The sequence below is a fragment of the Neolamprologus brichardi genome, chromosome 7 (assembly GCF_056152115.1).
Source record: "Neolamprologus brichardi isolate AB-2024 chromosome 7, ASM5615211v1, whole genome shotgun sequence".
Taxonomy (NCBI): domain Eukaryota; kingdom Metazoa; phylum Chordata; class Actinopteri; order Cichliformes; family Cichlidae; genus Neolamprologus; species Neolamprologus brichardi.
The window spans coordinates 25466764-25491766 of NC_142110.1; the positions used below are offsets into that span (position 1 = coordinate 25466764).

The following is a 25003-nucleotide window of genomic DNA, read 5'->3' on the forward strand; positions in this document are numbered from 1 at the left end:
AAAAGTTTTTGGTCAATTTATTCAGTCTGTTAGTGTCACCAGCTGTGATGGTATAATGGATAAAGCTGCTCAAATATAAAAGCAATCCAGGAGGTTTAAAAAATTCCCCTGCTGCCACCTCTTGCTGTGATTGGACATAGGTGTTTCATATCATTACACCAGGTTTCATTATATTACATACTAATAGTTTGCTATTGTCCAGTACTAAAACCCTGTCATCGCCCCTGTTGCTTTTCTGGACTAACGGATTTAGCTCTGAGCAGTAGGCCTACGATTAGTGCAATGTGAAGAAAAACCACTAGCAGACTTGTAAAACTTGACTTTAGAAATAATGCAAAATAAAAGGTATCAATTTTACCTTCAAACAAATGACAATAAGCAAGAAAAGTCAACATCATCAGGTGATAAAGACATGAAAAATAATAAATATAATAATAATAAAAAGAGAAGTAATAAAAGAAATATTAATAAGTTTAGCTGTCATGTTGGCCCCTTAAACTGATATCAAAATGATATTGACCAGGTTCCCATCTTTCAACATGAGTACTTGTTAGAACATACCATATTAGGAATACAGTTAGTGGTAAACATGTAACCATCTGGAGTGAACGCTCTCCATTCTTTTCACTATAAAAATGCTTAGAGGTCTAACTTTCTACGTACTTGTTACATGAACTACATTATTATTGCATGTATCTAATACCTCTGTATGTTGGGTTTGCGTGGGGCCATGGGTTGATGTCCTGGTGGTGGAAGATGACCCCAGAAATCAGGAAAGGCCAGGATGCTAAAATCTGGAATGGATTTGGTTTTGGAAGCTACTGCACAATATAGCTTGGGATCATGGTGGGGAATACCGGCTCCGTGCCGCTCCAGTAACCTGTCTATTATTGTATGATGATAAAATTCTTCTGTTCCACCTTCTTCATTATCTTGCTCATCTTCTCTCTGACATGGGGAGGCTTCTCCCCTAGGATTAAAAAGGAATGAGGTCAGAATCCTAAGATGAGATTTCAAAAGCAACAGCAAAGTCAGAAAGATTTAAATTCTTCCAGTGATGCCGCCGAACACCAGAAACCAAACAAAACAAAACCAAATAAAAGTTAGGCTGACGGGACTAGGGTGATAGTACTGCTGGAAGAAGAATAACAATGTAGCCCATGAGGTAGAGCAGGTCCTCTACTAATTGGAAGGTTGGTCCCTGTCTGCTCCAGTCTACACCCCAAATATCCTCGCGCAAGATACTAACCCCAAGCTGCTCAAGTTGCAATTCCATTAAAGTATGTGAATGTTAAATAGAAAGCACTTCCTTAGACAAAATGAAGGTGTGAATGGATGAATTAGGCAAGTTGGATTTCTGCATCATGTCAATAAATGCCACAGTTCTGGCCTTGAATCTGCCTCATGCCTCTTGTCAATTTAACAAGCAGTAGATTTAAGTTTTTGACAGTTTGTTTTGCATTGTCAGGATAATTTACATTTCAGTTAAAACAGCTTGACAGAAGCTTAGTCCATGCAGTACATGCAGTTAGCATGAAGACTTTGAGCTTACATTGCCCCTCTAACCATGGTCCTGAACCCAGGGCTTGTGCCCAGGATGCTGCTGTGACTGTGGAAATCACACGCTTCTAAATGGGCAGCAGCTGAAGAGTGAGAAAGGGAAAATAATGAGTTTTTAAATTCCTACAAAACAAATGAAGGAGCTAATACAGTGATGTAAAAGAATTTTTGTGAAATTAACTTGTAATTCTTAGAAGAGGTCCCGAGTATTGTTTACTTGGCAGAGCAAATAAAAATCAGTGGAATTAATGAGAATGAAAAGAAATGTGCAATATTTCTTGCAAAAGAAACAAAATAGATTCACGATTGAGTGAAAAAGACAATAATGTGTTATTTTGCAGATATTTGACCAGTAATTAGTTGCTGGCAGAATTGTAAACTTATAATTTATTAGTTTAAGGCATGGTCAGTAATCAACAGTAATCAGGTTACTAACTCAGTTCACTAGCTGTGAGGTACTCAAGCAGACGTTTTTCTTTAGTTTTAGAGTTGGCTCAGTATTTCATAAATGTCAACTTTTAAACTTTTAATTAAAGTGAATAATTTAATCATCAAAAACTGATTTTAAAAATCTGTCAACAACTAACAATAATAAAGAATGAATTTTATAATAGTAATGTGTCATATATATTATTGACCAAATGAATGAATGGGCTGCTCTCAATGCTTGTAGGGCTGGTGCACAGCATGTTCCACTGTAGAAAATTGAATTCTGTGTAAATAAGCTGCTTTAATATTTCTGATGAGGTTGTTAAAACCTCATCAGAAGGTTTCTTTGCTGTGTTTTTTACTCTTTGACTGTACTTAACTGGTAACTTTGCATGTTTAGGTGCTATAAATTTATCGTATGCTGTCCTTGGCCAGGACACTCTTGTAAAAGAGATTTTTAATCTCAAGTTTTTTCCTGGTTAAATAAAGGTTAACATTTTTAGCTGTTATAAAGCTGTGTTTAAAAACATTGTTATAAACATTCAAATATATTAATGATTTTGCTCTTAAAAGTAGATGGTAAAGAGTGCTACTCATTCTGCTTCTGTTTGTGAGAGGGATAAGCATAAGCTGGAAATATGCATCACTTTCTCTATAGGCTGATGTCATTATCCAGAGCTATCTTTTTGTAATTGATCATGGTTTTTCAGTTCAATTCAATTTTTTTTACATAGCACAAAAACACAACAGAAATCTCAATGCAACTTTTCGTAAAGTAGGACCCTACTTTTGGGCCAGTGTTGCATTTAGATCAGTGGTTCTTAACCTGGGTTCGATCGAACCCTAGGTGAGTCGGTCTCAGGGGTTTGGGCAGAGCCTCCGCCATGACATGCACGGCTCTTTTTGTGCACCAGTAAAAAAAACATATCTATGTCTTGAATTTGAAAAAAATCATATTTTATTTTTCACTAAAGAGGGGTTCAGTGAATTCGCATATGAAACTGGTGGGGTTCAGTACCTCCAACAAGGTTAAGAACCACTGTTTTAGATGTTGTGTGTTTAAGCTGGCTCTGACCTGGCATGTCTCTACTGGATATTTCCATCTCTGAGTAAGAACAATCAGAGGTAGAGGAATCTCGACTTGCAGTAGTCTTTGTCCTGTCCTTGTTAAGGAGCACTACCTCATCATCTGATGATGATGATGCTGTTGAACTATCCCCTGTCTCTGAACTCAGATCCAGCTCCTGAAAAACACAGGTATAGTCACGTCTTACTCTGGCAAAACACCAACTGTACATTGTAAGACCTCACAAAAGATGCTTGATTTTTTCTGAAGAGGCTTTGTGTAAACATGTGGGCAGTTGTGAGCTAACCCAGTCACACAGGCCATTTCTGACATCTGACCGAGTGGTAGCCTATGTACAAACATACCTTGGAGGCCACTTGGTCTTTTGAAACATGAGCGATGTTCAGTTATATATTCAATGCTGCATCATTTATTTCCAAGGTGAGGTGAGTGTGGAACTAGCAAATACATAATAGAGAGCCTTTTGAACAAACTGTTACCTGGCTATGTGGCATTACAAAGTTTTGATTATATAGAAAATTATGTGGATGATGTGTGCAAAAGTGAAAAAAATTATGTTGAAATCGTGATTGCCAACGTAATAAGTATGCCATGTTAAACAAGAGTCTACCTATTAGCCTCCTTCTTCCACACTGAGGGTGATAAGATGACATTTCTAGACATCACGTTGTTTGCTTCCGGTCCACATAGATCATACTATACATATATACAGGTAAACTGACTCTAAAACCTGAAAATACATGTAGTGGTTAAATATTACAGACAATATTGTTGTCACTCTACAAAATCATTGCGTGGTGACGTCACGGTGACATCAGCTGCCAGTAACAGCATTTATATTGTGCTTTTCTAGTCTAACTGGCCACTCAAAGTCTTTCAGACTACAAGCCACACATAACCACACAGTGCTTTATTTTATATAATTTAAGCACACTATCTACCTCACATCTATGAGCAGTCTTTGGACAGTGGGAGGAACACGAAGTGAGGAAATTCACACAGGCACAAGAGCAGGAAATGCCATATAGAAAGGCCGTGATATCTCAAAGACTTGAATCAGAACCCTTCTTGCTGTTAAGTGACAGTGCTAACCTCAGCATCACTTTAATATTTTGTCTGATTTTGTTTTTCAATGCACAAGATGATAAAGGTTATCAGTTCATAAGTGATTTTACTGTTGGCTCCTTAGTGTATCATTACAAGATGGAAAAATATTAATTAATCTTAATCTTAATCTTAACAACATATTCCACTTCAGGCGGTACAGTACAGTCATGACCAATACGAACACGTGTTTTGTTTGTCCTTCACTATATCATAGAAATGTCTGAAATTAACTACAAATTTAAATACAACTTGAAGCTGCCAAATGTCTGAAACACAATCTGTTCCACTACGAAACATTTTTGGCACGACTGTGGTGTAGAGGCCAGCCCTGTTGCCTCACAGCAAGAAGATTCTAGGTCTGAATCTGCCAGCTACCTGAAGCATTGCTGTGTGGAATTGGCATATTCTTACTGTGTGATCTCTCCAGTATGCCAGGTTCAAACCACAATCCAAAAGACATGCATAAAAGGTTCATTGGTGACTTTAAATTGGTCTTAGGCAGGAATGATATTCTGCCTCTGTGTCTTGGCTGTAGGTGTCCACTGATTGGAGTAACTTCATTTGTGGCTGCTGTGAGCCACACTTGTTTTCCATCTTTCCCCATGTTGTCTTTTAGGTCAACAACTAGAAAAGACTCCAGGGGTGATTTCTCTAAATTCATTTTCAGTTCCTGGGGGGAGGTGTTACACCCCTCTGCAAGCACTACCTGCCTTTAAAGTGGCACTGCAAATTGACTGGGTTTAATTGCTAATTGTCTGTACTTGACAAAGGGTGGACCTTGTTATGCTCTCCTAATTGATTCCTTTTTGCTGTCATTTTTTAGCTTAAATAAAGTTGTGGCTTCAGTCTCCATTTTATGTTGTGGTTTATGAACCAGGTCATAACACAGCCCTGTAATGGACTGGTGATCTGTAGACAGCTGGCACAGGATCCCTGCATTCCTGAATTGGACAAGTGGTTAAGAAAATATCAAAGCTTTTCCATCGATCTGTACCATTTTCTTACTTTCTACTTAATTACTTAGTAACATTTTAGTTTTATGGTTGTGTTTAGAGTTAATCTAGACAAAGGGTTTGGCTTCATACAGAAAAATGTCGGCAGTGTCTTGAGACAAAAAAAATACAACACACTTTTATTGAATTAAACATGAAACCAACATCTTTTTCCTTTAAAAAAAACTTCGCACAAAAGGAAGTTTGTCTTTGGTCATTTATTTCTTTGTAACAATGTTTCTTGGCAATGAATATTATACTGGTGGAAAGTCTGTTTATTTCACCTTAAATGGTGCTTGAGAAACTTGCTGAATCGTTGTTGCCAATGCCAAACAGCTTATTCTACTACTTTGTTTAGTGTTCTTTATTGAATTGGATGATTGAAGTCCAAAGAAACAACACATTTGGGGAAGTTAACAATTTATTCATTTAACAAACAAATGCACACACACACACAAACACAAGACAGAGAGCGAGAGAGAGGTGCATACCTGGAAATCATGTGACAGCTCAGGGCAAAAGCAGCTGTACTGTGTAAGCAGCTCTTTAGGTCTGTCAGGGTCAGGAGGAAGACGAAGTTTGTTCAGGTCAGTCTCCAAGTCATCATCCTGGACAAAGATGCACACAAATGCATAATGACTCATGAGTCTTCAATATATACTTACAGCAGCATATATCAAATAATTATTTTCATGCTAGTTGACCCCCAACAGCTCGCAGCTGATGGCTGACCCTCTGTGAGCCTGGTTCTGCTCGAGGTTTCTTCCTGTTCAAAGGGAGTTTTTCATTTCCACCGTCGCCAAGTGCTTGCTCATTGGGGGTTGTTGTCTTTGTTGTGGTTTTCTCTATTATTGTAAACTTAATGTTTGCTAACGACACTGTTACAAGCCTTTATAGGTGTTGGTATTTTCAATATGGAGTTTTTACACTTAAATGAGGGAAATTCATACATGGGGAGAGAGCGAATCATACCAACTTTAGACATGGGGCTGGACGCAAGATGCTGGTGTGTTCTGGTCATAATTGTGAGTCTTGTTTACAGAATATTGATTGTTGAATTTAGCACTGATTTGGGAGGGCAGGAGTTTTATGTGGTTGGCTACTTAGGAGATTTGCAATTCTTGCAATGCAAAGGTTCAACTGGCTTATCTTGAAAATTGAAACTGCCTTATAAATACTCCTCATTCTTATACTATTACTACAATCATATGAAAATTACAAACAAAATAAAGCCTAGCACTTTATGTTGCTACACATAGAGAGATTAGCAACATAGACATTGTCACCCAGTATCACAATGACAGTCACACTGTTAGTCAGTTAAACTTTGAATGATACTTGTTATAGTCAAGTACGGTTTGTAAAGTTTTTAGTTGTTGTACATATGATGAAAAACATCTGCTGTCCAGTGTGCTTTGCCAACCAGAAAAGTCTTATTCTGATTGGTTGAAAAGTATGTTGGTAGTTTGTTTCGTGATGGTACGAGATGTTTCCATTGATCCTGGCATTTAAGTCACCTATAATCAGTGGCATAACAGACTACAAACAACACTGAAGAGTTCCAGGTTAAGTAGAATCTCACTCTCTGGCCTTTGCTGAGTCCTTGACTGCCGATGATATGAAGAGTGTAATGTTGCCAAGATTATGGAAGCAATGCAATGTTCTAGAAGAAAACAGATATATTGACATGTGATATGAATATGTTCAGCTCTTCTTGTGGAAGGATTTATGAACAGTTTAATCTGACATGATGAGCATATTGAATGTAGAGAGGCGTCTCTTTAGTCAAGGATCAGAACAAGTTGCTTGTGTGTTATAATGAAGTGATGAACCTCAATTTGAAATTTTAGGTTAAATCTTTATTAATGTGCACTGACAAAGTCAGGAGAGAGGTACAACAGTGAGTTGACAGCGAGTCTGGTTTGGTGCTGCATTTCAGCCAGTAGTGCTGGAGATCTTATCAAAATTGATGTAATTAGGAACACAGAAAAATATGTTTAGATTTAGAAACAACAGTGCAATACCATCTGGAAAGTGCATGATTGGAAAACACTTCTTTGTTCTGCATGACAATGATCCCACAATGGAACAAAAGGCAGACAACATCCAGAGCTTTGGATGTCCTTCACAAAGCCTGGAGAACTATTCAAGAAGAGATTACAGAAAGCTACCTAAAAGACTTCAGAAGACATAAATTATTGACTCCAAGTTTAGTTTGTGTGTACAAACTCGGTTTTTGCCTTATATATTGAATTCCCATTTGTGTTTTAACATGTTTCAATAAATTGTTGCTCCTATTTCTCATTGTCACAGCAAAAGATAAAGAAATAAATGTTGGCTCAACACTTTTGCACAATACTGTACACATTTTGTTAACCATGGTGCTTTGCTTACAAGCAGCCTACTGCAGTAGAGTCTGTGTATTTTGTTATTTTTTTAAATTGTTTTATCACTTACTCGAAAGGAACCAGTCCTGTAAACCAGGAACTAGAGGCCCAGCCTCAATGCACAGTAACCACTGGACAACGGACACTGACACATTATTCACCAACCTTGGAGGGGAGATTCAGGAAGGAAAGGTTTAACTTGAGATGGCAGTCAGCCCTGTGGGCAGTGACGTTTTTACAGCAGATCCCAAGTTAGTACTGAGGTATAATACTGTGAATCATCCAAAGTTTCTCTGAAACTGCCAAAGCAGCACAATACTTGTATTGTAGGAGCAGCTCTGTACTCGCTGCGTATTGTTAAAAGCTTATGTCCTGTTGCAACATGACATGAAAAAGGAAAATAAAATGCCTACTGTTTTATTTACATGCAGAAACAAAGAGTGAAGCAATAGAAGAGCTATTTTTCTCAGGTAAAGATGAACTCTAAGCTTCATAAAACATTCACCCAGTCATAAAAATGCTTTTTATCTACCATTCACACTCCAATGGATGCTTCAACTCAGTATCTCAAGGTATCGCAAGGATACGTTGCTATTCAGACTAGAGGAGCTGGGGATCAAATGACCAACCTCTACAAGCAGTTCATAGATGACACACTCTTCCTCCTGAACCAGCCAGATAAAGTATTTCAAGTGCATGCCTTTGTACTGTGGAAGGTAGCTGCAGTACCCAGAAGGTATGCACAGGCCAAAAACCAGATTTCAAACCATAAACTTTCTTGCAGTGAGGTGACAATCCTAAGCACTCCATCTGCATAGACTCACATAGTCTCTGTTGTTGGCCTCATGGTTATCTTCAGCTTCTTCAGCATCGCTCTCATCACTGCTCTCATCTACAACAGATATATATACACAACAGAAAACCGATAAGTTAGAGTGACTGTTGACTCCAAAGTAAAATTACAATCATAATGGACATTTAATTTATATAGCACATTTCATTATACTTAAATTAGGTTTATACTTAAACAAATGCAAAGGACAAAAACTATGTTGAAATGTATTGACACTTTTGTTGATGAATAAAAATTAGATTAAAATGTTCTGGAGAGACAAGATCCAATCAGAACACATCAAGTTGTGTAAAGAGGTGGAGTGAGCTTGGAAGCGATCCAGTCAGAAGTAACAATTTGATCTGCCACCAACAAACAGGATGAGAGATGCTCCCATGACACCTGTTTTTCATGGAAAAATATCAATGTTTGAGAGGATGAGAAAAGCACATATATGGACACGTTTCATTTCATCTCAAGGAAAAAAAGATGGTTTGTTACTTATACAATCTATATTTTAGTCAACTGAATCAACTTCAGATTTAGTCTATTATGATCTTATGATATTTAGTCAACTAAAACTAAAAGAATTTAGATGCCAAAATTATGACTAAAGCCAAATTACACTTTAGTCTAAAGACTATGACATAGATTAAATCAGAATTTACTGTCAAAATTTACATTGCTGTACTGAACTGGAAGATAATGAAGTGACTTCAGGACTGGGGTAGTACGTTTAAATTTCCAAGTATGTGGACAGAACTCTGGCTGCTGCATTCGTGCTGCTTACAGTCGTCCAACAAATGGAGCGTTACAGTAGTCTAACCAGCCAGATATGACTGCGTGGGCCAAATTCTCAGAGTCAATTTTCTAACTTGAGATATTTTTGAAGTATAAAAAATTACTCTAGAAACATTACTGAGCAGAGCTGCAGTCTTACACGCCTCTCTGCAGCTTCTGTCTGCCTGTCTCCAAAACCCCATCCCCCTACAGCCTGCATCCGCTCCCAGACAAAAAACAAACAAACAAACAAAAAGCTGTGTATGTTTGTTTGTTTGGGCCTATCACTGTACTTGTAATGTATAGAGATCAGCTAAGATAAAATAATTATTGCGGGTGATTTTAACATCCATGGAGATACTAAACATGACAGCCTCAACACACCATTCCATCTATAATTGGAGTCAATTGGCTAAAGAACCCACCCACCACACATACTCTATATTTTCTTCTGAAACATGGCACTGAAACTGATCATGTAACAGAATTCCCCAAAAACCCTCTTATGTCTCATCATTTCCTAATAACATTTAATTTTATTAAATGTTGGCCTTGAGGTCAAGGTCACCGGGATTCAATCTTGTTCATTTTCAGTAGATACACCTATGGTATAAATATCAAAGTGCTATGTTGCCTCATTCTCAAGTTATTAAATCTACAAACGTGGGTGTCCACGCTGCCAACTCACGCAGTGGGGTGACGAAAATACCCCATTAACCCTTAATGGAATAAAAATGGCCAGTCTCAGACTACATAAGATTAACTAAAGATTGAATTAGTCTGTTTGGGGCTGCTGAAGTCTAAACAGTTTTTGGAGGTCTGTGAATCCTGGGACTTTACCTGGTGTCTCACTAACATCCGGGAAAGCAGGTGTACCAGGCAGGAGAAAGCTATATGCAGACTGATCTGATGTGACTGGTAGAGGAATTCTAGGAAGACACTTCCTCATCAGCTGCACGGATGGCTCCACCAAACACTCCAGATTTTTGCTTAATAAACATGTCTGCACAGAAACAAACAAGAAAATTGAAACAACATGAAAAAAAAGAAAAATGTGAGTTAACAGATTAGTTTAATGTTAATGAATGAGCTATATTGTACCAACAGAATGCCGAAACCTACCCTCCCAAACTCACATTTGTCTTTCATTCATTTTGTCTTTTGTATATTACAGTTTATCATTTCTATGTGATGCATTTTTTCTTTGGATTTTTTGGTTTATATTCTCCTTTATTTCTATTAAAATGAAACTACTGTAAAATTTGAGCTTACTCAATGTACAATGTAGGTGTCCTGTGTTAGGATCAGATATTGAGCCAATAAAACTGTTGTGTTTATTGCCAATAAAGTTGTATCTCCTGATGCTAAACATCATCGATATTCACTTTGGCACCATGGACACACCCTTCAACAAAAACTTAGAAATCTTTGCAATTTAGCATGATAAATGCATTTAGATTAGGTTGATCAAATACAGCCGAGTCGATTTAAGTAGGTACTAATGGAAAAAGGACTATACTGGCACACAGGCAGTTGGTTTCTACCTCATCAAGTCAGATTAACTTCACCTAGAAACAATTTGAACTCACCTGTGCAGTTTGATATAGGAGTCTGATACCTCCCTGGGATAGAAAAGCCTGCCTGCCTGCAGTGCTGTCAGTGGCCTTAAGGAGGCAGCACAGGAGTGCATGACGGATTGCTATGGCAACATCTTGGTTATCTTTGTTGTGCCAGTCCTCATAAAGCCACAAGAAGCCAGAGATGTATCCTTTAGATACCGCAGAACAAACATTTGCCTCTGTGAAGGAGAAACAGACAAAAAAAAGGCAGGAAAGGACATAAGTACATTAACATCTTGGATCATTTTTTCTTAATATATACTATATTACTTCAGTAATAACTGACTGGAAGCAGTGCAGATGGCGAACCAGAAATGCATCTATGTATTCCAGATAAACCAGAAAAGTGGGAATGCCCTTTGAATAGTCTGAACTATTTCTAATCTCATTAGTGTGTAACTTTGTTCACTTTTAGCAATCAAAACAAACCAACAAACAAAAAAATCCACTTTTCACATAGTGCTGTGTTTTTTGCAGTTCTTACATTGTTTAACAAGATGACTGCATTCCTCAGAATTAGACATGTAGCCCCAAATGATTCAATATTAAGTAAAATATTTCATCTTACAATTTTAACTATTTCAATTATATATATATATATTAAATGCTGCTGGTGTGAATGCTTCTATACTCTGTTAAATGCTGAAGCACTGAAATACTGTAATCATTAGCCTAAATATTTTGCCTGAACAATTTAGACTGAGAGGAAAACTGTTTGGATTCCGACTGACATAACCTTCCTTTCACCCTGTGACAGCTGGAATAAGCTACAGCACCCCTGAAGTGGATAAGCGGATAAAATTGGGTGGAACACGGACATTTTTCTTTATGTAAAATAAATCACACAAAAAAAACTGCAAGCCATCAGGATCTCTGGCAGGGGAGTGACTGTCTAAAAGGTCACTGCACAAGTTAGTTACAGCGACTTACACAGATGCAAACAATGACACTTGCTGAACTGAAGTATTGGCTGATTTCAGTCTCCACACTGTGGGTCCCAACCTGAACCCCAAATCTGACTACTGAACCTGCTTGAAAATCAGGAAAATAAACTTACACAAACTAAAACAGATAAAAATATTTATCTGTCAGTGTCATCACAAACCGCACACTTGTATATTTTTGGGTCAGTCATCTAGTAAGTGCATCATTCTCCAGTTTACAAGAAAATCCAGAATATTTAAGATGCCATTCAGAAAGCATTGCTCCAAATGATATAAAATGAATCCATAAATTTTGTAAATTCAAATGTGTAATAATGAGAAATGACACAGGGAAAAGGTATTGAACACATGATGAAACAAAGGTGCAAAAAGGCATGAAAAGCCATGACACCAGCTGAAATCTATCAGTAATTAGAAAGCAATCCTGCCACCTATTACCAAGGTGTCGCACAACAGGGAATTGTGAATTTTGTGGACAAGAGGAAAGGTTTGAACATGTTAGAATGTGGGAAATGTAGACAGGAAAGGCAAATACTCAAATCTGAATTACAGAAAAATAGAGTTCAATTAAGGATAAAAGAAATATTACAAAGGAATACAAGTAGAGGAATACTCTTAAGATCTTTAAAACCTTATTGATTGCATTGGTTACAGAACAATTTCTGAACTACTGAAGGTTCCAGTGAGCACTGTTGGGGCCAAAATCCAGAAGTGGATAGATCATTTCAACATAAACCGGCCACAGCCAGGTGTTCACCACAGGATGTCAGACAGAGGAGTGAAAAGAATTTTCAGAAAACTTGTCCAAGAGCTACAGCAAGACCTGGAATTAGCAGGTACAATTGTTTCAGAGGAAGAAAAAAAAAGTAATGCACTCAACCACCATGACCTGTATATACACTCACCATGCAAGACTCCACAGCTGAAGAAAAAGGATGCTGCGAACAACCGAACAACATTTAGACAAGCCTGTGAAATACTGGGAGAATATAGTCTGGTCAGATGAGACCAAAATTGAACTGTTTGGATGCCATAAAATGCACCATGTTTGTAGTTCAAAGGTCAAAAGGCACTGCACATCACCCCAAAAACACCATACCAACAGTGAAGTTTGGAGGTGGGAAAATCATTTTTCAACATACAGCACTGGTTTGCTTTGTACAATTGAATGAAGGATGAAAGGAAAAATGTAGGGAGACATTCTTGATTAGAAATCTGCTGCCATCTTCCAGGATGATTAAAATGAAACGAGTGTGAACGTTCCAGCAAGATAATGATCCCAAACACACAGCCAAGGAAACTCTCCATTGGTTTCAGGGAAAGGGGAAAGAAAGCTGCTAGAATGGCCCAGCCAATCATCTGACCTGAATCCAGTTGAAAATCTATGCAAAGGATTAAAGCTAAGAATTGGAGTTCATAGAAGGAGCCCACAGAACTTTCAGGATTGGAAGACTTGTTGTTTTGTGTGGAAAAATGTGCCAAAATCACACATGAGAAATGCTTGTTACGAGTTTATCTACACAAGAGATGTCTTGAAATTTTTGCACGAAATATTAAATAGATTTTAAATACTTTTTCTGTGACATTTCTTTTGTGTGCTTCATTGTGTTTACACTACAGTGGATTTGAAAAAAAGATCAACATGCGATTGAACTGCACACTTCCAGGTTTAATTCTGTGATTTTTAACAGATATTCCATTAACTGCAAAAATTAAATATCTGGAATCGTTTACTGTTGAACTTGGAATTGGCAGGCTGGAATTTTCACTGTGAGTCAAAGAGACAAGAAATTGAAATCGAGTGAATTGCCAACAGACTAAACAGCTCACCAACATCATAATCCCTGAAAAACAACCAAGGTGAAAGCAACCTTCAGCTGCTCCTTTGCTTCTTAGGCAAATGTGAGTTTTTGGCCTAAAATGGCCTGAAAAATAAAGTAGATCATTACAAATCTTTCATTGCTTAAGAGAACGCCTTTCACATCATGTTGGAAAATCAAGAACAGTTTTCAGGAGACAGGTATATCACTGAAAAAGTCTTCAATCAAAAAATGCCGTCATGAATATAAATGAAGGGCATTTACGACAAGGACTGAACCAGTGGTAACACTCGAGAACAAAAAGCCCACATTAGACTAAGATTAACTGTGTTCATTGATGATGTGAATGTTGATAAGGATAGCATGTATTCTGAAATGTACAGGGCTATACTCAAAAAAAGAGAATATTCTCCAATTGCCAAGTTAGTCACCTGAACCCAACAGAGCATACGTTTCAGTTACTGAATATAAAACTGAAGACAGAGGCCCACGAGCAAAGCATCTCAAGAGAGATTTGGTTTCTATGGCTTCTAGACTTTAGGTGGCCATTGACTGTAAAACAATACATATATTTAATAACATTTAAGTTTGTCAAATTGCTTTTGTGTCACATTACTGTTGCTGCTAAACCACTTATAAAATATAACGTAATTAATGTCTAAATTGTGGACATTTACTTTTTTTTTGTTTCCCTTTTTTTGTCCCTTTATCGATCCCGCAGATTGATAAAGGCTACACTAGGAACTGAAAACTGCAGAAACTAAAAACCTCACTAGGGCTGAGAAACACTGGGGAAGTAAAACAGATGCCTTGACAAAGGGACACTGACATAATATATTATATGCATAGGAGGGTAATTAGGGAAGTGGAAACATGTGGGGAAAAAACACTCAGCTAAACTGAATCTAAAGAATGAGACAAGGGAAGCCAATCTGAGCATAATGCACATGAGACGACAGACTATCAAAATAAAACACAAAGTAACAGAACACAGGAACACAGACTTGATATGGTAATGTCTGTCCATAATACTACTGTTAACTAGTATTATAGAAATCTTATTATCTCAGTATTATTGAAATTTACTTTTCATTAGGTTGAGCTGGTTCAGCTGACATTGACCCCATATACAGGGCATTTGTCTGTAAAAAACTCACTGGGTTGTGTGTGAAGGTTCTCAGTCATCCAGGTCATCGTAGTCTAAGGAGCTTGGAAAGAAAAGCATCTGGACTTCTTTAAGTTTTCTTGAAGACACTTCACCTCTCATCTGAGAAACCTCTTCAGTTCTAAGTGCAATTGGTGGAGAGTCCCAGATTTTAAGCGCTATGGAAGTGTCCACAAGAGGGTCATGGACTCCCTAGTCACCCTCTACCTAATTGCACAAGCCAAGGTGTGAAAACAGGTGTGGGTCACAGTCAGCCAAGGTTTCAGGTGGACCCATTGTGAAACCTTGCCCAATCCTATCATGTAATTTACTGAGGTCAAATGGCCCAGGATGTGAGTGGATGTTAGTTCATGCAAAGATTTTGTAAAACCCTTTCAATTAAAGCTGAAAGTCTGCACTTCAGTCATGTTGATTTACATCTACTGTGGTGGTTTACAAAGACAAAACTTCAAAACATGTTTTTCTGTCCCAAACATTATCAAGGGCACTGTATATATCACTCCACTGTTTCATTTCTCTGATTAGGCGAAGGGTCTTTGATTGTGTAGAGCCATTATTGTCTTTAGAAAAGCAAGTGCACACTTACTTTATTGTGCAAAGCAGATCCTAAACTGGCAAGCAAAAGCTTAACTCTAGTTTTAGGAGAATAATACTTGTTTCCAGTCTAAATTTCAGCAATCAGTGGGACTCACAAGCTGCAAAGCCTCCTACCCTTTTATCAGCCCCTGGTGCATTGTCTCAGGGAGGTATTTAGCAAAGATCACCCTTCAGTGCTGTTATGACAATGCCATAGACCTGCAATCTGTTACTATTCTTCTGTCTAGTTTTCATCTTGACTCATTAGATAGAGAAATAAACCAATGATCTGGTTACAGGTATTGTCTGTCTTGGTTTCTGTTTTTATTCACAGATAATAAAACCTTACCTTCTGCAAAGCTTTAAGAGGGCCACATAACATTACCATCAAGAACAAATATGGCTCTACTCTGCTTTCCCACCGAACGCTGGCTGGCACCTGACTGTTACTTTATCAGTACGTGGAGTACTTAAAGCTACATCCACATCAAACTCTCCACCAGATTGTTCTGTCAGCAACAGTAGTCAAATGACTTTAGTCATAGAAGTGGCAGTCTTTAGCTTCTAGTGACTTATCCTGGCTGAAGTTAAATAAATGAATAAGTTTAATAAGATGTTTTGCCAGAACATTGTTCTAAATTTTCATTCGGATTTAAAAATTAAGGACTGTTGATAACTGGATCTAAAGCAGGAGGTGCCATGCACATCACTGAGAAGGAATTTGGGCCCACTCTTCTTAATTCAGGCACAGTGGAGGGGTTTCAAGCATAAATTGGAAGACTTGTTGTTGTCCAAAATTATTATTATTATTATTTATTTATTTATTGAGTCATTTAAAGGTGGGCTAGTTGGTGTGTTTTAGATTAATGTCTTGCTTCAGGACATGAACTGATGGACTGATGGATTAGAATTCATAGTTTATCAATTACAGAAAGTCATCCAGGTCCTGAAGCAGCAAAGCGGCTCCAGACCCTCACACTACCACAACCATGTTTCACTGTTGGTACGATATTCTTTTCATGAAATGCTGTGATAATTTAATGTCAATGTAACACAGTCAAATCTTTCAAAAAGTTCAGCTTTTATCTCATTAGTGAACAAGAAGTTGAGTAAATTGTATTGAATCTAATCTAAAAAATCTTACCGTCTTCCCTCTCTGTCAACTGCAGGTTGAATTTTTTATGGATGTCACCCAAGCCATGGGTCTGGTCTCACTGTAAAACATTTCAGTGTGTATCTTTTAAATAAAGTGTGAAAGGCCATTTTTATTTACAAATTGTAAATCAATCAGCAAAATATCCACTTTTATGCTTTTTGTTATTTTAATTTTCTTCATATCAACAACCATTTGACTGTAATGGATTGAACTGACACCCCCACCTCCTCCCACAAACAGCAGATTATGGAGCTTCTCAATGGTTCATGAAAGTTTGCTAATAGTTTTGCCATAACTTACTTCGAAATGTAAGACATTTAACAAAACTCAATTGTACATCATCATAAATTAAAGTGGGCATTAAAAGATTACATCATTAGATTTATTTAACATCAGTAACAGATAACCAGTTTTGGATTTTCTTACAGTAGTAATCTGAATTGTTAATAATTGGGTTAGGGTCAGGGTTCCTTCCTATTCTTTGTCCATTATCTTCAGACTGATCCTCACTTTGTGAATGTGACTGAGTGGATTGAACCACATACTCTTACTCCTGTTTCAGCAGTTCCTGTATAGTGTCATCAGTCATGTAAAGTGTTTAGCACAAATTCAAGTTCAAAAAAGAGGGAGCCTACATTTTATGCACAAGAGTGGAAAAATTGTGATGGCTAGTGTTCTTGCCATAAAGACCTTAAAAGTTGGCGAAGTGGCTGAGCAGACCAAAGAGGATAATGAACCGCTAGAGATATAATGTCATTCTGAAGAGTTTCTTTATCCATTGCAAAAGGCAGCAGAAGCTCTTGCTGTTCACTAGTGAGCAAGTTGTCTCATGCCATGTTATTTGTGATCTTTATAAATCATGCCATGTTATTTGTGATCTATTCTATATCCATGTCAATGTGATCGTGTAGAACAGTGGTTCTCCAACTGTGGTACCTGGGCTCCCTCTAATGGTACGTGGGAAGTCTCCAATAAATTTTTTATGATTAAATAATATACCATTTTCTGCTTGAGGGATTTCTGAAAAATTAAAACGTACAGCTCTGTTATCACTTCCAACATAAATTGAGACAGGAAACTAAACAGCAGTGACGTTTGTAGGGTTACTGAAGTTGGGCTAGCTGGTATAAAACCATGTCCTGCGTGGTGGCTAGCTACACAGCTATGGTTAGCTTAATATAAGCACATTAGCACAGTGAAGCTGGAGCATGAACGCTAACTATTTTCCACTCGATAACAGTTGACGTGAGGGTTCCCGATGGTTAGGGACAAATGCAATCGCATGTCGGGAAGATGTAAACGGACCAAACTTCAGTCATGAGAACAACTGAGATAATTCATCACAATACGAGGCTAGTAATTAATATACTGCTGCATGGGCTGGGCTGTAGTTACATTGTAAGGTTTTAAAAACTGGGCTTTAAAATAAACAGTGTTAATAAAAACTGTCAGGCCGACAGGGATCACTGCCTTTTTTAGGGTCTTGTTCAGATTAAATAGAACAAAATATAAAGCATTAAAACATGTTAAAAACACAACAGCCTTGATAAATGCAGAGTAGTTTGGACTCGGAAGCAGGATTCATACGTCATCACTTGGAGACTGGATAATCTACCTGCTGTGAATGTTTTAATGCAGTACAGCTGTTACTATTATCACTTGTCACATCCTGTTTATGACAGTTAAAATAAATAACATTCATATAAGAAATAAGATCGTCTCATGTAAACTGTATGTGGTGTTAAATAGGCCTCTACTACTGTACTTGTACTTGTTGGTCATAAGGGTGGTACTTCAAGATCCACATATTTTATGAGGTGGTACTCATTGTGAAAAGTTTAAAATAGTGATGTGCGGATCCATACTGAAATATTGATTCCTCCGATACCAGTCATTTATGTTCTAGAATTGATTTTCATATTAAAATATTGATATTTTAGTAATTTAGGGTAAATTTGTAGTTTATCATTAACAGGAACACAGTGGAAAGAAACTATATCATTCGGATTGTCTACGTTGGAAGGAACTACTTTCTCTTCCGCCTTCCATAGTAATGTGCAAAATATGGCTGTATAAATGTGTCGCAGCCCCTTGGCGTGCGCACTCACAACAATGGCTGAGCGTAAATGGAGTCATGTGTGGACGTATTTTACCTCCACAAACAGCCGAGACGTAGTTTGCGATACATGTGGCAAGACAGTGAGGTGTTGTGGCAACACCACTAACCTTCTCAAACACCTCAGAGTAAATCATATCACAGATTATGACGAGCGTATGTTGAAGCGAACTGAAGAGGAGTAGTGGACAGAGACAGGTGCTGCTAGGGGGAGACAGACATCTCTCGCGGAGTCCAAATAGCGCACAACTTTAGTTTTTTTTTGTTTCTATACGATGAATTCTGCATTATTAAGTGATAAGAATAAGTAATCTGATGTCCTGTAATCATGATGACGCTATAATTTGAGATACAATAAAAGATACAATAAATAAAATACATTTTTGTACAAAGTATCGGTATCGGATCAGTATCGTCGATACCACCCTGAATTTTACTTGGTATCGGATTGGAAAGGAAATCAGTGGTATCGCACATCACTAGTTTGAGAACCACTGGTGTAGAAAATATGGAAAACCCAACAACTCCCCAAAAGTGTCTCTATCGCCCCCTGGTGTCTGGCTGTAGTATAGTTCAAAAACTCCACACCCTCGACGTTAGAAGATGAAACGGGGACAAAGTAAAAGTTCTCCTGAGATAAATTTTTCCAAAAGATGGTTTCAGCAATTATTATTAGTTGTTCTCATCATGTTGATTTGGGTTTAAGGGGACTCCTTTATCATAAGTTTGATTTTAATTTGTTAAATTGATGCACAACATCATTTTGATTGGCAGCTGCACTTACAGAGAAACTTGCATATATTGCTGTTCGGGTACTGAAGCTAGAATAGAGATGCTAAGCTGAGTTTCAGCATTTACTTTTCAAAACCACAAGTTTCTGTTTCAAACTGATGGTGTGAGGTGTTCTGCGCTAAACTGGACTAGAAGGACCTGATGCATCATCATTGGGTAAGTTAAATGTGTATTTGGAAGCTAATTAATGTGCTTAACTAGCTAGTTAAGACAAGCAGTCAGCTGTCGGGGAAAGTTGTTTTTGACTAGCTAATTTGTGTACATGAATGAATTTTCCCTGACTGAAGAAATTGCTGATATTGAATGATGATTAAGTCAGTGCAGTAGCTCAGACATGCAGAAATGCAGCTGAAGATGAGGCACTGAAACAACTGAAATGAGAAACAGAGAAAAGTCACAGGGCTGCTCATTCACTAACACTGTCATTACTTTACTTTGTTATGAGTATCATTCTGTAACAGTAACAGGCTGTACTCTTCTTCAGTTCCTGTACAGAGCTGATTATTAAATATGTGCAAACAGCATCATGTTTCCGTCTCTCTCCACATCTGCAAGGACAGTAGACAGTAACAGCATTTTTTTTCAGAAGTGTGGACTTCAACAACCACTCATTAATAGTGGCAGATTTAACACAGTATTAATGGAAGATCTATTACTGATGACTTAAAATGTTCTTATAGTATTCTTCACTTTCAAACTAGCTGTAATATCAATTCCAGTTTCTAGCTGATATTTCAGTTTGTTAACCCAGCTCATGTCCACAAAATAAAAGAAACAGAATTAATGGCCAAAAAACCCCAAAGCCTAATAAATATGTTCTGAGTGAACATATTTGCTTAATATGTGCACTGAAGGACATATCCTGGTCAAAAAAAACCTCAAGATTCCTAACAGTGTTACTGGAGTCCAATGCAATGCCACCTAGAGTAAGCATCTGGTTAGATACTGTATTTCTAAAATTTTTAGAGCTGAGTACAATAACTTCAGTAACGACATTCCTGCAATTTAACTAATTGGGATGTGTTATCTGGCTTCATGGATAGATAAAACTGGGTATCATCTGCATAACAATGAAAATTTATGCTATGCCTTCCAATGATACTGTCTCAGTGAAGCTTGAATAATGTAAGCAGAACTGGTCCCAGCACAGGACCTTGTGGACCTTACATGAACATACAGAAGTCTAATAGAGACATGATTCAAATCACTGCAGAGCAGTACCTTTGCTATCTACAGCATCTCTCTAACAAAATATTGTAGTCGACCCTTGTCAAGCGTGCTGTCAGATCATTTGTAAACTGTACTGTAGTGAATATCATGATGATCAGTATGTCCAGTTCTGGATGTATGTATTCATGTAGTTCAGTGGATTAGACATGTTTTGAATAAGCACTGACTTATGTATAAGGTCCTCTTGTTCACAATTGCACGGCAGAGCACAGCAAAGTAAGCCATAACTTTTAAGGAAATGTCTGTAGAGCTCTAAGAATAATTTTAGCAAAGCACAGATCTGGGGAAGGATGCAGAAAAATGTCCACAGCTTTGACAGTTCCATGAGCACAGTGGCCTCCATCAACCATAAATGCAAGACGTTGGAAGCCACTAGGATTTTTCCTAGATCTGGCTATCCAAACAATCTGAGCCATCAGAGTAGAAGAGCCTTAGTCAGGGAGGTGACCAGAAACCGAATCGTCACTTTGACAGTGATCCAGCATTGCTCTATAAAAATGGTTGTCCTGCAGCACTCTGCCAATCAGGCCATGATGGTGTGGCCAGACAGAAGCCATAAGACACCTAACAGCCTGGCCAAAAGGCAGCTGAAGGGTTCTCAGTTCATGAGAAGCAAAATTATCTGGTCTGATGAAACAAGAATTGAAATCTTTGGCCTGAATGGCATGCATTATGTCTGCACCAGACATCAATTGTCACCTGGCCAATACCATCCCTACAGTGAAGCATCATGCTGTGGGTATGTCTTTTTTCACCAACCTGAACTGGGAGACTTGTCAGGGTCAAGGGAAATGCATGCAGGAATGTACAGAGACACCCTTGATGATAATCTGCTCCTGAGAGCTCAGACTGGGGCATAGGTTCATCTTTCAACAGGAAAATGACCCTAAACAAACAAACGGAACAAAGGAGTGGCTTTGGGACCATTCTGTGAATGTCTTTGAGTGACCCAGCCAGATCCCAGACTTGAACCCAATTGAAAATCTTTGGAGAGATCTGAAAATGGCTGTGCACTAGTGTTTCCCTTCCAACCTGATGGAGGAGGAGAGGTTTTTACTAAACACAAACACAAAACACTGTGTGTGTGTGTGTGTGTGTGTGTGTGTGTGTGTGTGTGTGTGTGTGTGTGTGTGTGTGTGTGTGTGTGTGTGTGTGTGTGTGTGGAGAAATGTCAAGCAAACTTTTTTACTCTTTCTTTAGGGGTATTGTGTGTAGAATTTTGAGGTGAAAAGGGAATTTAATCCATTTTGGAATAGGACTGTAATATAACAAAATGTGCAGTAAGTGAAGCACTGTGCATACTTGTCCTTTTCTCTAATCTAAATTGATTTATTTTGTTTTTGACACAATGCTTTTTCAAGTGAAAAAGCACTTGGAAAATTTTGTCAAAAACTATCAATTCCATTTGGGGATTATTTTGTCTTCATGTGTGTATTCTCTTGTTTACATACTTGTATATCTTTTTGTTATTTCTTTCTGAAGTTTTGTATTTCATCTTCATAATGTTTGTCTATCAGGTTTCTTTGCTTTTCTATGGAACAGTCATCTTACTAACTTCTGTTTCCATCATATGAACAAAATCCTGGTCTTTAATAGTAGAGACTGATAGTCCTGTGCATCCTATCAATTTTTACAGTAGCTTCCTCTTTTTCCTGTTACTACTTAGAATCACTTAGAAAAGCTGCTGTCATTTGAGGTTTTCTTAACTGTGACATGAATAAGAGATATAAAAATGAAGTTCTGTTTTTTTGGGTTTTTTTTGTAAAAACTGCGTTACAGTTTTTCATATCTCATGTAAAGTTAATGCTACTTCTCAAATCGGTTATGTTTACTTTAGATGACCACTAGCGCCTTTTCCTTCATAGCTTGGCAAAAGTGCATCAGTAGCTCATAACATTATGTTAGCTTCAACGTACTTACCTTTTAAGGTGAATTGTCTGTAAATGTCGCCCCTGCTTTGCTGTGTATTTACTGGTGACAGTTGGTCACATGGTAGGGCATCTTGTATTCTTTGAGCTCAAGCATAAAATCTCTCTATATGTCTGCTGCTCTCTCTTTCCAAGGATTTAAAAAGGCTTTCATAATTAGAGTTTCATGAGTGATGGTGCATTGGAGCTGGTTGTACAGTCTTCAAAAATTTCCATGAAACCTCCTTTTTGTGCAAGGAAATTAGTGATGAATTCTCAGCTGATTATTATGAATATTTTTGTCTGGTTTTTCATTTGCTGAAGAACATGTATTACATTTTGCAATGCATTACTTAAAAAGAGTACTTAATTACTCATTGGAGAAAGTAACTCATTCCACTACTTGTCACATTACTTTTGTGTTATTCCATAGTATGGCTTGAACTGCATTGTCACATAAATATTATTAATAAATCTGGGGGTAGTTGAAACGCAGCCAAAAGAGACATAATTGAATGAAACATGAATCAATTTTATTGGAATTCCACGTGAAAGACCAATACAAAGTGGTGTACACATGAGAAGTGGAACGAAAATCATACATGATTCCAAACATTTTTCACATATAAATAACTGCAAAGTGGGGTGTGCGTAATTATTCAGCCCCCTTTGGTCTGAGTGCAGTCAGTTGCTCATAGACATTGCCTGATGAGTGCTAATGACTAAATAGAGTGCACCTGTGTGTAATCTAACGTCAGTACAAATACAGCTGCTCTGTGACGGCCTCAGAGGTTGTCTAAGAGAATATTGGGAGCAACAACACCATGAAGTCCAAAGAACACACCAGACAGGTCAGGGATAAAGTTATTGAGAAATTTAAAGCAGGCTTAGGCTACAAAAAGATTTCCCAAGCCTTAAACATCCCACGGAGCACTGTTCAAGCGATCATTCAGAAATGGAAGGAGTATGGCACAACTGTAAACCTACCAAGACAAGGCCGTCCACCTAAACTCACAGGCCGAACAAGGAGAGCGCTGATCAGAAATGCAGCCAAGAGGCCCATGGTGACTCTGGACGAGCTGCAGAGATCTACAGCTCAGGTGGGGGAATCTGTCCATAGGACAACTATTAGTCTTGCACTGCACAAAGTTGGCCTTTATGGAAGAGTGGCAAGAAGAAAGCCATTGTTAACAGAAAACCATAAGAAGTCCCATTTGCAGTTTGCCACAAGCCATGTGGGGGACACAGCAAACGAGTGGAAGAAGGTGCTCTGGTCAGATGAGACCAAAATGGAACTTTTTGGCCAAAATGCAAAACGCTATGTGTGGCAGAAAACTAACACTGCACATCACTCTGAACACACCATCCCCACTGTCAAATATGGTGGTGGCAGCATCATGCTCTGGGGGTGCTTCTCTTCAGCAGGGACAGGGAAGCTGGTCAGAGTTGATTGGAAGATGGATGGAGCCAAATACAGGGCAATCTTGGAAGAAAACCTCTTGGAGTCTGCAAAAGACTTGAGACTGGGGCGGAGGTTCACCTTCCAGCAGGACAACGGCCCTAAACTTAAAGCCAGGGCAACAATGGAATAGTTTAAAACAAAACATATCCATGTGTTAGAATGGCCCAGTCAAACTCCAGATCTAAATCCAATTGAAAATCTGTGGCAAGATCTGAAAACTGCTGTTCACAAACGCTGTCCATCTAATCTGACTGAGCTGGAGCTGTTTTGCAAAGAAGAATGTTCAAGGATTTCAGTCTCTAGATGTGCAAAGCTGGTAGAGACATACCCTAAAAGACTGGCAGCTGTAATTCCAGCAAAAGGTGGTTCTACAAAGTATTGACTCAGGGGGCTGAATAATTATGCACACCCCACTTTTCAGTTATTTATTTGTAAAAAATGTTTGGAATCATGTATGATTTTTGTTCCACTTCTCACGTGTACACCACTTTGTATTGGTCTTTCACGTGGAATTCCAATACAATTGATTCATGTTTGTGGCTGTAATGTAACAAAATGTGGAAAAGTTCAAGGGGGCCGAATACTTTTGCAAGCCACTGTAAAAGCGATCACCACAGTGATTCCACTATAGAATCATGTACAGATGCAATTAGAGTTCTTCAAGCCTGCATGCTCATCACTGCCTTTGTTACCTGCTGAAGATCAGGATGTGGCTGCTGGGCTGGGGTCGAAACTAAGCTTTAACATCACTTTGGTTTCTTCTTTAGCTCTGTGTTAGCATGTTTTCTGAGCAGATGTTGTGTTAGAAATATAACCTAGTTGGTTCTGTCCTGGATGCAGTTTGCACTTTAGCATCACACTCTTGTTCTTTCCTGCTGTAGAGGTAAAGGTAATGTCCATATATCCACTTCAAGTTGTAGAAGGCTCCGTTTACTTTCATCCCTCCTGCACAAATTAACTGATTGTAGTGCTAGTGCCCATTAGGAAAGAGGCATGTTTGATGGGTTTTGGGAGTTTTTTTTTTTTTTTCATCCATAACATG

General features: G+C 38.1%; 1 protein-coding gene across 2 annotated transcripts in view; it reads right to left on the minus strand.

Annotated features, from left to right (window-relative positions):
* agbl1 (AGBL carboxypeptidase 1) overlaps nucleotides 1–25003 on the minus strand; it is a 72391-nt gene that overhangs the window by 22440 nt on the left and 24948 nt on the right. For both annotated transcript variants that reach the window (XM_087843360.1, XM_087843359.1), the window contains exons 8-14: nucleotides 10764–10972; nucleotides 10015–10177; nucleotides 8387–8454; nucleotides 5667–5783; nucleotides 3065–3233; nucleotides 1553–1643; nucleotides 704–970 (exon numbers count right to left, since the gene is read on the minus strand). In XM_087843360.1, the coding sequence (XP_087699486.1) occupies nucleotides 704–970; nucleotides 1553–1643; nucleotides 3065–3233; nucleotides 5667–5783; nucleotides 8387–8454; nucleotides 10015–10177; nucleotides 10764–10972 (1084 nt within the window). The remainder of the gene's footprint in view (nucleotides 1–703; nucleotides 971–1552; nucleotides 1644–3064; nucleotides 3234–5666; nucleotides 5784–8386; nucleotides 8455–10014; nucleotides 10178–10763; nucleotides 10973–25003) is intronic.